Source organism: Gymnodraco acuticeps, unplaced genomic scaffold, assembly GCF_902827175.1.
Source record: "Gymnodraco acuticeps unplaced genomic scaffold, fGymAcu1.1, whole genome shotgun sequence".
NCBI classification, from domain to species: Eukaryota; Metazoa; Chordata; class Actinopteri; order Perciformes; family Bathydraconidae; genus Gymnodraco; species Gymnodraco acuticeps.
The window spans coordinates 1,116,218-1,130,146 of record NW_022992032.1 but is presented as its reverse complement, the minus strand read 5'-3'; the positions used below and the strand labels follow the sequence as shown (position 1 = coordinate 1,130,146).

The 13,929-nt window shown below is 43.8% G+C and overlaps 1 protein-coding gene across 1 annotated transcript in view; it reads right to left on the bottom strand.

The window, feature by feature from the left end:
• The window catches only part of macf1a (microtubule actin crosslinking factor 1a), a 283,339-nt gene that overhangs the window by 56,905 nt on the left and 212,505 nt on the right, over window positions 1-13,929 (bottom strand). The window contains 2 exon segments of the mRNA XM_034201651.1: window positions 12,549-12,731; window positions 13,448-13,765. Coding sequence (XP_034057542.1) covers window positions 12,549-12,731; window positions 13,448-13,765 — 501 coding nt within the window.

Here is a 13,929-nt window from a genome sequence, read left to right as displayed (position 1 = left end):
GGGCAAAACCCTAATTTCGCCTGAGACATCTCATCACCATCATAACAGTCATCATCAGAGAAAGAACATCCACTCCATAATCCTCATAACAGAGTGGCATATGAGGAAAATGTTGAATCCAGAACAAAGAGAGTAAGCAGTCCGCTTTAGCGTAGAGAAATCCCTGCCAGTGTTTCAATTATTTTCTTTTATCTTGCTTTCTTCCTCGGATCATCCACAGCTCCAGGGGAGAGGTACAGTAGATCGAAAGCAGGCAGCAGCTTGGAGGGGGTGAGGCTGGAGTGAATGAGGGCATCTGGGGGTAGAAGGGGGGGGGGGGGGCTGAGGGTTGGATTCTGGGCCAGGCAGGCAGGCAGGCGTGCAGGGTAGAGCAGTGAGTCGTGGGACTGTCTCCAGAGGGCAAAGACCCAGACAGCCCTCCAGTCCAAGCTTTCAATCAGCGTCTTCCCGGCAGACAATCCCAGGGCACGCTCCCTTCCCTTTCTCTGCCGTCTTCCTTCTCCCGACTCCGTGGTGAGAATGAAACAAAGTGCCACGCATTCCCAGTTCCTCTCTTTCTCTCGCTCCCAGCCTCTGTTCTCAGGCCACTACACAGCTGAAATGGTTTGCAGCTGCTAAAAAAATCTCCCTCTTTTCCTCTCACTCTCGCTCTCTGGCTGCTCCCCCCTCGTCTACTCTCTCTCTTACTCACTCACATGTCCCTACTCTCTGCCTCTTCCTACCTCCCTCCCTCCCTGCTCTCTCTCTCTCTCTCTCTCTCTCTCTGCTGTTTGTGTTTGAATTCAGCTCCGTTTGTTCTGTTTCCTGCACTGGTATTAAAACAGGAAGTGCTCCAATCATGCCGGTTTCCTCTCTCCCCCAACGAAAAAAAAGAGAAAAACACACAGAGAGAGAGAGAGAGAAAGAGAGAGAGGCGGAGGGGAGTTAAGTAGTGATAGGGAGGCAGGCAGAGTGCTAAGAGGGGGCGTGGAGCCAGGAAGAAAGAGAGTTGTGCAGAGGACGATTTGTACTTGTTTTCAAAGAAATATGAGCTGAATGGGATGCAGCCGATTATCTCACGCTGAGCAACTAAAAAAGCAAATATAGTAGATACAAAGAAATAACTGTTTTGAGTCATATTCTGTAAGCCCGATGAGGGTTTCCTCCAGGCAGCATATGATACACTGGTCTCCTGGATAGATTTAGGGAGGGGGGCTTGGGTTGTGAGATTGCTACATTCATCGCAGGTTTGTAATCCACTCTTAATTCTCCGGGGTGCAAATGCCTTCCCCCCTTTTGGAGCACAACACACTGTCCTCTGAGAGTGAAAAGATACAGAGTCAAAGAAAAAGAAAGAATGGAGGTATGGAGAGAGGGGGCGGGACTGCTAGCCGACGGGAGAGAGAGAGGCTTATCAGTAATGAGTCTTTTTTCCCCCTCAGCAATTGTCCAGGCTGCAGGCAGACAAGGAAGTGAGTCCAGCCTGTTTTTATTCACTCCATTGTTTCCTCTTTTGTCAAACATGAGCCACAGTCCCTCTAAGACGTGGAGTCGGTAGCAACAATATGCTGCGGCTGTGAAAAATAAATATGGAAAAGATGTACACACACACACACACACACACACACACACACACACACACACACACACACACACACACACACACACACACACACACACACACACACACACACACACACACACACACACACACACACACACACACACACACACACACACACACACACACACACACACACACACACACACACACACACACACACACACCACACACACACACACACACACACACACACACACACACACACACACACACACACACACACACACACACACACACACACACACACAGGTCTGTGATATTCACAGACTCCACTTGTGCATTCCCGTCTGCGCCTTCGCTGAAACCCAATCCAGCTGGGGAGTGTGTGTGTGTGTCTCAGAGGGACAGACCGAGGGGCCAGGAGGAAAAGGGGCCGTGCACAAAAAATAAGTAGAGGAGGGGAAGGGGGGGGGTGCTGTCTGCTTCTTCAGGATGCCACACAAACCTCTGAACACAGTCAGAAGGGGGATACCAGCAGAAATGGCAACCAACAGCCACAAAGTAGAGGCTCCAATCACGTCGTTTTTCTCTTGTTATCCAAAGTTACAAACTTTCAGAGCCAGATGTAGTGTTCCTCCTCCTCCTCCTCCTCCTCCTCCTCCTCCTCCCTCCTCCTCCTCCTCCTCCTCCTCCTCCTCCTCACTCTTTTTCAGTGTTTGTTTAAAGCAGTCTGGCAGAGCTCAGCTCAGCCGTTGCACGCCTGCTTTCTTTTTTTCTTGATCATTCCTTTGCTTCAAAACTCATTTCCAACACTGCCTTTCTCAACTGTTGCACAGAGCAGCCCACCGTGGCCTGCATGTCAAATATGCTAAATACTCCACTCTTTCTTTTTTAACTGCCCTTGCTCCCCCCCCCCCCCCCCCTGTCAGTTGCGCTGCAGCTGTCATTGCCGCGTCCAAGGCAAACGTCTTCATAGAAACAAAAGGGGTTTGTCACCGGTTTTTCTGCACACACCCACGCACACATGCAGAGCTTGCAAACTCTCGCGGGACCCACAATCTCCCCCCCCTCCACACAGACCACAACAAGATTTAAATTTCAAGCATTCTCTGATGCTGGCCAGATACCAGAAGAGAAGGAAGGACGAGTTGGAAGAGAAGAAGTATTCAGTTAAACAGGCATAAAGGAGGAGTTGCTAAACAGATTAAAGTCATTAAATTAGCTCTCCCCCTTTCTTACTCTGCCCCATTGACCCGGCCAGAGTCTAAGCCTTCACCCATGACCCGTTTAAGATCTAACTTGATTAGTCAATTCCGCCGCAGATTTACCCTCGTTGGCTGTAATTTTCATTCATTCCTCAGTCGTCACGGCTGGTTTAAGAGTCACAAAACAGACGGAAAGAGGAGGAGGGAAAGTGTTGAGAGAGGGCCAGAGGATTAAGCTTTTTTGTTTTTCCCTTGGGGGTCATACTGTGGTGTAAAACTCGCTAACTGCCATTCCGGTGTGTTTTACTCTGGATCACGGCGTCCACTAGATGACCCGTTCTTCACACGTAACGCTGTTGTGGTTGTGCCGTAAGTTAAAAGGCTCACACCCAGGCCTCAGTCTGTGTCAAGAGACTGGAAACCACTTAGTGTGGCTAAGTGACATACACACAAACACAGGTGGAGGGCATAAAGGAACTGTTATTGACTTTTCTGGGTCATTTATTTGGTCATGAGAGAACACCTGTCGACGGGAACATTTACTTTTCCCCCCTGTCTCTCTCCAATCTACAATCCATTTCTCGAAAACAGTTATTTAATGCCATTATCTTCCTCAACGTCCTGTTTTTTTAATCTCTCTCAACATGTTCCACTCCCCCCCCCCCCCACATGGTAACCTGGCAGCATGTTAAATTAAGCTGCCATCTTGATTTGCTCTGTGCGTTTACTCTCCTAAATCCACCCCCCCCTCCTTTACAACTCTCAGGGGAAGTTGTATATTAACTTGCTGAGCACTTCACCTGCCTGTGTGTGTGTGTATGTGTGTGTGTGTGTGAAAGCATTTATTGTTCAGGCAGAGAGACAGACACAAAGAGAACCTGGACCCCAATGTGCACTTGCACACATCAAAAGCCATACAAAGGCACTGGTTCATGCTCACACACACACACCTCTAAGTAAATAAGGTATGCATCCCCACTGTGGTGCTTAATAACTTCAATAAACACGCCTGTCAATCATCTACACACACAGAGACTCTGCAGATTTGGAGGCTGATTTGAGTGTGTGCGGGCGGGCAAGTACAGTTGTGTGCTTTTCAATTTAAAAGAAAATGTGTCTGCATCATGTGCACACACACGTTCTTTTAGGCAAATAAAAACGTCCCACTTTCAGCATGTGTGTTTTCAATCAGCTGGCAGACTATGTTACCGATGGAAGTTTGTCCATGTGCGATTAATGCAGGAAGGACTTTCCACATTATAAACACTTCAGAGGTCAATTCTCTGTGGCGCTTCACACCATTTGGGGAGTTTTAGTGTGGTAAAAATAGGCTTATACTCTCTTCTTTCGCTCAGTGTCCTCCTCTTTCTCTCTCTCCCACACAAACACTTGTATAGTTGCACAGAACAACACCTGTGAGGCTGCCTGCTGGGAGGTCAATGCTAGAGGTCATCCTTCTTTTCTTCTCCCTTAGACACACACACACACGCGACCCCCTCTTCCCTTTTTCTTCGAGGCTGCTCCACCTCCCACACATCCACCTGGTTCTCCTCAATAACAAGATGTTGCACCACCTCTACAGAACAATGCAGCTTTTCTGTGTTTGCTCAGTAAATGGCACTTATTTACATTCCTTCTAATGTTATATATATGATGTCACTGTAAATCAGCAGGAGGATCAACTCTGATATGGGCAATTATCACAATTAAAAAAACAAACGGTAAACTCGACAATATTTTAAGGAAAACATTAATTATATGGCTTGTTTTTCCCATAACAGCCTTTTGGTTAGCATTCTACAAGTGAGGGATTATATTAAATATAAATTTATGTCAACTCAGGAGAGTATATTGGATTTCATTGAACTGAGAGAAGGAAAGAGGAAAAGATGGAGAGAGAAAGGGAGAGGCCGAGTCGTGGCATGCCTTCCTAATTCACAACAGCTGAAACAATGCAGGACCTGCTAGTGGAAAGACTAACAGTACGTCCACACAGCAGCTTTTCAAAAATCTTGGAGCTGGGCGTGTCTGAAAGCTTGGGGATTTCGCGACCAACAACCAATCACATGAATCTCCCGCCCCCGACATACAAAGCAAAAAACCCCGGTTCTTCTCCACTATTTCTTTTTTTAACATTTTTAACATTTATGAGATTAATGTCTATGGTGCTATTTTATGCTACATTCCATGCTGGCTAATGATACTGTCTATGCTTGCTAGCAACGAAGTAAACTAGCAACGAAGTAAACTGGATATAAAATCCCCAAACAAGCGAAAACCTACCAGTTTCACCCACTGTCTCTGCCACCTCCCTCCATGCCTGGTTCCTCCGGTTTGTATCCCGGTAAGTAAATAGGGACTGGTCATAAAGAACCAGGTGATTTGCTACCGCAATAACTAAGTTCTCCTCCATTTTTGTGGAATATAGAATGAACTGCGGGTCTGGTTCTCCCAGCTTGCACGCGGTTTGATTGGCTAGCGCTTGAACTGTCAGATTTGCATAAACGGATCTGATTGGCTGTCGCTTCCAGCTCAGCCTCAAAAGTTGAACATTGTTCAACTTTGGAATCCTGAACATCCTGGAAATCCTGGAAATCTTCGCCTCGCCCCCCCACAATGCAGTTCGGCGACAAGCGAGGGAAAGTGACGTCATCCCCATTCAAAGTCAATGGGCGGAGACGCGCTGGAAGCGGTGGACAAATCGCCAAAAGCTGCTGTGTGTACGGGCCGTAAGACCACACACACACACACACACACACACACACACACACACACACACACACACACACACACACACACACACACACACACACACACACACACACACACACACACACACACACCACACACACACACACACACACACACACACCACACACACACACACACACACACACACACACACACACACACACACACACACACACACACACACACACACACACACACACACACACACACACACACACACACACACACATCTTCAAAACTAAAAATGTCATCACAGAATGATGATTGTTTCTCAATGATTTCAAATGTTCAAGTCATAACAATCCCTCACTTTTTCCGATTGGTCTCTTATACACAAACAAATAGGAGGAGATGTGTGTGCGGGCAGGTTACAGGAAAGTTTCTCCGGTGAAATCAGTTGATGAGATTAGAGAAATGATGTTAGTGTGATCCGATCAGCCCCTTGGAGAAACAAATCGAACACACACATATGGACAAACTCAGAGTGGCAGACACACTAACGGACATGAACACGCTGACAAAGTATTCCAGGAAAACAGAGCCACAGTCATGGGAGGGTTACTGGGTTCTGACACACTGAACTCTGACTGTACATTTCAGTGTGAATTAGGCAAGATAACATGGATGCTTACTGCGGAAAACATGTCAATTAGTTACTTAAACTCTTTGGCAGGGTAGAAACTTGGACTTTACTTACTGCAACCATTTTTTTTTTCAATTATTATTTTTGCCATTTTTGCCTTTATTTAACAGACTAGACAGTGAAAATGTGGAGAGTGAGGACGGCATGTCACGCGAAACAAAAGTCCAGAGGCTGGAATTCAACCCCGGATTGTTGTGCGCTGTAACCTCTGTTGTATAAAGTCGCTCCAGCCGTGTTTATTTTTCATCATTTGCTTCATATACTTTCAAGTAGTTGGGTTTATCATGTGGTTTTGAGGATTTACATAGATCTATGTATACAGTTTATTCAGAATGATACATGGAGTGCTTATTTTTGGGAAGCAGAAGGCTGTAATTTCACTGATCAAACCAAAACAGCTGAAATACTGATGGGCTTTCAACAACATAAAATGCATACCAGATAATATTTTCTTGTGTGTATTTTAACTTTTTATAGCTTAATATGCAGTTTTACACCGAGATTTAAGATTAGACTAATGATTAGGATATCCAGACCTGAACAGAAAGGTTGTTTTAAACATTACCTAGGGGTTCTCTAACATGTAATGCTTAACATTTCAGTGGTTTCTTTTAACACAGGGTATATTTCCTTTTTTAATCTATTTTTGACTGTTAATTACTCAAATGTAAATGTGTAGGCAGTTCTAGGTGAAAATTAGGAAATGTTCCAGCATCACAGCGTGGATCCCAACACACCCAGTGAGCTGCTGGCCCAGAGTGGCTCCACGTCTACTCCCGTCATTAAACAGTTGCTGACACAGTCGGTGCGGGGAAGGGCAGTGAGTCACGAGTTTACAGATTCTGCAAGGAGTGAAGCGACTACAGCGTGATGATGTGGAGAGCAGAGACTATCAGAGAGATAAAACCATAGAGAGGAGGAGTTTGAAGGTGTGAAGGAGAAGGAGCTGGAGGGGGTGAGGACAGGGGAGGCGTGCAGCCATGATTTAGGGACAGGGGTTATAACAGACACGTGTGCACTAGGACACACAAAGACACACTCTGGCCTCCTGTTCTGCTGTCGCCGGGACTAACTAGCCCTTCACAGGAATGTCCATCTGCAGCTTTGGGCTTAGGGCCTCTGAAACGCCCCTCTGCTAAAACACCAGTGTGTGTTTGTTTTGCAATACTTGTGGGTACCAAGTATTGTGAAACAACTGGCGCTGTGAGGACATTGTTGGTTGTTAGGACCTTCTCTGTGTTTCTGTGTGTGTGTGTGTGTGTGTCTTCTCATCCCACCCAGGGACCAGAGATGTCAGCTGCTTAGGAACGGAGCGAGCCAGGGGCATGCAGGGGGATGTTGATGCCGCACCCTAATGTGTGTGTATTTGTGTGTGAGGGTGGGGTGAAGAGACAGCTGAGATTCTAGATTGCACCCAGAAAAAGACTGGAATTAGAAGCATCCTCTGATACACACACCTATCATCATCCCATAGAGAGACTCTAAATACAAACACAGATTCCACAGTAGCACATATGTGCACTGTATGCATTGTCATACTTGTGCTGTCTCCAAAACCACTCCCTTTACAGCAGATACTCAGTAGCATTCTATATTAGTGGCTAACGTATCATCTTCATCTGCAAAATGCGACACACTGCATTAGGGGATTGTGTGTACATAAGATGGACTCAACCTCAATCAGTGCATTGTGGGTGTTTCGAGGGCAGTGCACAAGGTTCAGACTCTTTAGACACACGCTTAAAATAGCTGACATTAAATAAAGCACATTTCAGTATACAGGAAGTGATTTTTCTTCTCACACGACTCAATACATCGCTCTACACAGTCCACATAATGGATGGCGTTCTACTTTATGATAACCGTGACACTAAGCATATTTTTATGATTAAGCCTATTTATTTTCTATTTTCGAGCGTTATTATATATGCTATTTAAAAAAGGTATGTGATGTTTTGGTATGAATACTGAAAGCATAAAAATATGAAAATGTTTTGTATTAAAAGTTCCCATGACATGGCCATTTCTACTAATCACAATTCCATTGTTGAGGTCTACTACAATATATTTGCATTGTTCAATGTTCCAAACTCACAGCATCTCTGTATAGTATGTGTATTCACTCTCTGTCCTAAACAGCTTGTTGGAGCTCCTGCCCCCCTCCCTATGAGCCCACTGTGCTCTGATTGGTCAGCTCGCCCACTCTGTTCTGATGAGTCCACCACCGTTACAGCGGAACATCAGTGATTATGTGTTACAATGGCGTTAGTTAGCAACCAGAAAATGACACCAGTAATGACAAACAGATGAGAATGCTGCGTGGGGTCTGGGTGCCGTGTTGGCGGGACGTTGCGGGGCTCGCTGCTAAGAGGAGCGGACAGTGTGAACTGGGTTACTGCTGCTGTCATTTCCTGGTTGCTGCGTGGGGTCTGCGAGACAGCGAGACACCGCGAATGGACGCGGGAAGGGGGGGGTGCAAGGCGAGGCTCCACTAGCTACATAATACACAAGGGGACGGGTAAAGACCGGAAAAGCATGACATGGGACCTTTAAAGGGTAATTGAATCTCCCTAATAGACTCAGAAGAATTGTATTTAAAGAATAAGTATAGACCAATTATTTCAAGCCAGCTTTCAATTCTTGACACTAAAAACACATTTCTGTTGGTACTAAAAAAAGTATTGACGTTTTTTATTTTATTTTTGTATTATGAGCTAGTGCTAATTTCTGTAAGGAATGCTAATAAAGACGAAGTAGACAGCGGAAGTCTGCTTGTTCACTCTCTCATTGAAACAGTATTTCTCTGTGAGATCACCGTTGGAAAGTTTAACAATAATCTGACGACATCACCTCCCACTCCCAAGACCCCTCTTCCCATAGCTACCCTACCACACACACACACACACACACACACACACACACACACACACACACACACACACACACACACACACACACACACACACACCACACACACACACACACACACACCACACACACACACACACACACACACACACACACACACACACACACACACACACACACACACACACACACACACACACACACACACACACACTCAGTATTTCTAAGCATTGGTATGACATCACCCCTTTGGATTGGGGTCTGGTGGGGGAGGGCAGAGGGGGGGCCTGCTCTGTTTGGGAGCCAGACAGACATGTTTAGGTTTGAAATGAGCCGAGCTGGATCAGTTACAGAGAGAAACAGAGGGGGGTAGAAAGTATAAGGAGAAAAGAAATAAAGCAGTTGACAAAAGAGGTATTTTCTGCGTCCATCCCTCACTCTGGGAGGCTAACAAACAGAAAAGACTCATTAGAGTCCAAGGAGGGTCAGAAAGAGAACACTGTACTCTCTATCCCATTATTTCCTTATCTGTTTCCATGCATCTGTATGCCTGCCTCGTGATCCTGCTCTGCATGACCACAATATGTCCCCTGTATCATCCTTTCGTTGTCCTCCTATAAATACCCCGTTTGCCCCCAGATAGAGTGGCAGACCATTTCCCATGCTCTATATCCCTCAGACAGCAGCCATTAAACATACTGCCCCTCATTTGACTTTAGCACCCAGTCTGCCACCGGTCTGTCTGCTGCTCTGTGAGCTCAAAGTTCAGTTTTAACGAAGAATTCTTAATCAGAGAATCAAAAATGATAAAGACCTAGTATTTTATCGTATTATATTTGGTCTTAGTAATGCCTGGAAGTACTATAACTTTTTTTTTTTTTAAATATAAAACAGGCAAATACCTGCACAAACAAATTTTACAATTTTTTGCAAAAAAGTAGTCCTGCAACTCACAATTATATTCATGAACAACTGACATGCTGGTTTTTAAAAAATATGAATCGTTTATTGTTCTATTTTGGTCTTTAAAATGTCAGAAAACAGGGAGAAATATTCATCCCAGTTTCTCAAAAGACAAGCGGAAGTCTGTAAATGTATTTTTTTAAGTGAAAAACAAAAATATATTTACTTTGATATATTATAAAACAGATAAAAGCAGGAAATCTTATAATTTTCCAGGATGAAAAAAGCATTTTTCTGCTATTTCTGAATACGAGATGTGTTAAAAGCGATTTTTGTCATTCTACTCACTTACTCAACTTAACTGTGTAGCTCTATGAAATATTATAAATTAAATAACTTGAAGCTGAATTCACAAATATAAAAGATTAAACATAATGTAATTTGACCAGTTCTGAGCAAACTGTCTTTTTAAATCATGTAATATATTTCATAAAACAGATTGTCAGTGCACCTGTAAGCCGAAAACATGTAACAGCTTCATGCTCTTTGTCTGATCCGGCTCTCATTTGCAGCCTATTTAGCTCTCAACATCTCTCTCTCCCTTAACATCTCTCTCAACATCTCTCTCTCTCTCAACATTTCTCTCTCTCTCAACATTTCTCTCTCTCTCCTCATCCGTTTCTTAACACCTCTTTATCTGCTCTGTCTGTTTGTTCTCTGCCACACATTTACTCAGCATGCAGCGAGGGCGGAGGAGGACGAGAGACCCAGAAACAGAGAGAAGGGATGAAGAGGAGGTCATTACTTAAAGGAGAGAGATGTTTATCAAATACCCAAATGAAAAGAAGATAAAAGGAGAGAGAGTAGGAATGTTAAAGCAGGAATGTGTATGAAAAGAATCATGAATCTTTGATCCGCCCACACGTGTTATTAACAGATCATTCTCCGAAGAACGAGCAGGAGCCCGACTACATTTTCCAAACGTATGAAAATGAGTAATGCTCAAAACACTAGAATCATTAAGAAAACACACACACAAACCCCTCTGCTGGGATTTGCTGCATACTTCTCCTGAGCCCTCACACACTTAAATACTTTCTAAAGTGGACAGGATATGACATCATGGCGAGAACATGTGCCGTTTAATGACAGAAGTGAGACTGAAAGAGACGTGTGCAGCCATGAAGAGAGCAGCGGAGCAGTAATGACATACCAGGCACATTCCTGAGGTCAGCCCCGATGCTAAGGAAACAATCAACTACTACTGAATGTATTTATGTGAGGCCTGCTCTTTTTCTCTAAATACACACAGGTATTAAACTAATCAACATGAGTGAGTACCTTCACTTTTTAGCATAGTAGCTATTCATGTGTATTTAAAGAGAGGATAACTCTATATCCTATTAAAATGAATCAACAAGAATTTTGATCATTATAATAAATCCTTTATTTCCAAAAATACCTCATAATTGTGGATTCAAGCTTCACAAATGGATTTACAGTTCTTTTTTTGTAAATAAAAACATTGAGGGCTATATTTTGGACCTAATTTGAAGATGTAACTCTGGGCTCTGGGAAATTGTAATTTTTGTATTTTCTTTTCAAATGTCATAGAATGTTTGAATAAATATTGAAGTATCACAAACGTACTGCATAAATAATTGTTAGTTTGTATACCTACTTTACTCTTCAGGCTTTTCTACTCAACATGTGTTAGCAATGTTGCTCATTTTGTATGATCCTCCTCACCCACTTAAAACCTTTCTCTTGCTTAATATAAATGCAAACATCTATTTTTCACATCTTTGAGTAATTTGATTTTGGCAATGCAAATAATTATACGAATTGCTTTGTCATAAAAAATAATCACCAACTATTTTGCTAATCAAGGAATCGAGTCATTGTTTAACTGTTTGCAGTTGGCAGATTGATCAAAGCAACATAATGGTATTGTTTAGAGAACCACATGTTGTTAATTGCTAGAAAGAAAAGAGACGTCTGATTTGCAAGGTTATTGAATTGTTACTGTACTTTTCCATGATGACGCTAACAAGTTCAAAGCATAAGCAGGGCGGTGACTATACATCATAAAGAATGTCTAAGAAAGAGAGAAAGCAAAGGCTGAGTGTTGGTGGATTGTGGGAAATGTAAAGAGAAGCATCATGTGTGTCCTATAGAGAAAGAGCCGCGTGATTCAGCAGCGTGTCAGGCCTTTCAGAGAGATGTGAGACTCAAATTCACCGTCTAACTCCTGACACACACCCCATTACCTCATGGTCTCCAGAGGTCTGAACAAGAGGAAAGGATGGGCACAGACCTCCTCAGAGAATCCACAGAGATGACATGTCCTTATTCATAACGCACACACAGAGCTGTGTCCTAAACCTGAGCTCATGTTCCGCCGAAGGTTTTCTGTTTATCCGTGCAAATGAGTTTCAGTGGTATGATGGGAAAGGCACAGACTGAACACAACTTTTTCTCCCAGAATTCAGTGGGAGTATCTCATGTTACCAGCTACACCATGAAGCTGATAATAGGACAAATACACATGTACACACTGACATAATCCACTTTACCCACGTATCCATACATGATTCATCCGCGTAGATAACCAGCAAGAAGTAGTCCCCCCTACCTTGAACTCCTGCAGCTGCTGTTTGATCATCTCCACCTCCGTGCCGACCATGCCCTGTGAGTTCAGCCCATTTTCAGCCCTTCCCAGCATGCCTTGCAGCTCGGCCACCAGCCTGTAGAATTCCCGAACCTTCTCTGCGGCGTCGTCGATCTGATCCAGCCGGCCTTGGCCACGCTCGCTGAGCTGGAGGTAAGGAGCAAAAGATTAATGAACTGTGACCGAATTTTACATCATATTGAAAAAATCGACACAGCATTGAATTTTGTGTTGCGATACATAATTGAATCCACTGAATGCTGAGATTTTTTTGATGAGAAATAAAAAAATAACAGACCAAAATAAGATTAAAAATAAATGTACTACAATTTCTTATTTGCATTAACTTTAACATTTATTTACTCATGTTTTCATTTGTTTTTATTTCATGTATAAAATGTATCTATATATATTTCTTCTCCATTTGCATTTCGCCCCCTATATATGTTCATATTTACTTTATTATCAATCAATCAATCAATCAATCAATGTTTATTTATATAGCCCAATATCACAAATGTTACATCTGTCTCAGTGGACTTTACAGTTTGTACAGAATATCAGTATGACAATACGACACCCTCTGTCCTTAGACCCCCTATTACCTTCTTTATGCATTTCTTTTACATTTCTTTATGCATTATCGTCTGCCTGCTGCTGCCTCAGCTCTTTTAGTTTTACATTCTCCAAAAAGGATAAGAAGTGGAAATATGTTATTGCAATATGTTTAAAATTGCATATTGTATTGTGACTTAAGTATGGTGATGATGCCGTAAGGGTGAGATCCATCCCTAATTCATGTTGTCAATAACTGTGCCATGATGATCATCATGGTTATTATAATTATCATCCTCCTCCCTCACCTTGCCGGCCTGGCGGCTCAGAGCCTCCGTCTCCCTCCTGAGAGCCAGGAGGTCGGGGGAGGAGCCCTCCCGGCGCAGCATGGTGGTGCAGTCTGTGTTGTGACCCTCCAGCTCCGCCCTCAGGTCGCCCAGGCGGGACAGGTAGCCCTTCAGGGCGTCGGCCTGAGAGGCCAGGGAGTCTGCGTCGCGTCCAACCGGTCCGAGGGAGTCCAGCTCATCATCCAGGTCGGCAATGCGAGAGAAGACGTCGCGCACGTGAGACTGGACCTCACCCACGCCCTGCAGTCGGGACTCCAGGGAGGAGCAGCACTGCTCGATCTGATGGAGGAGAAGAGGAGAGATGTTACAGAGGAGACGGCGCAGAAGGTGTTAGGAGCAATCCAGTCAAAACTTGTATTTCATTATCAAGTGCATCACAATTAAAAATACTAAATGAAGTGCCTTGCAGCCGAAAGATACAAAAAAAAAGCACAAAAAGAGAA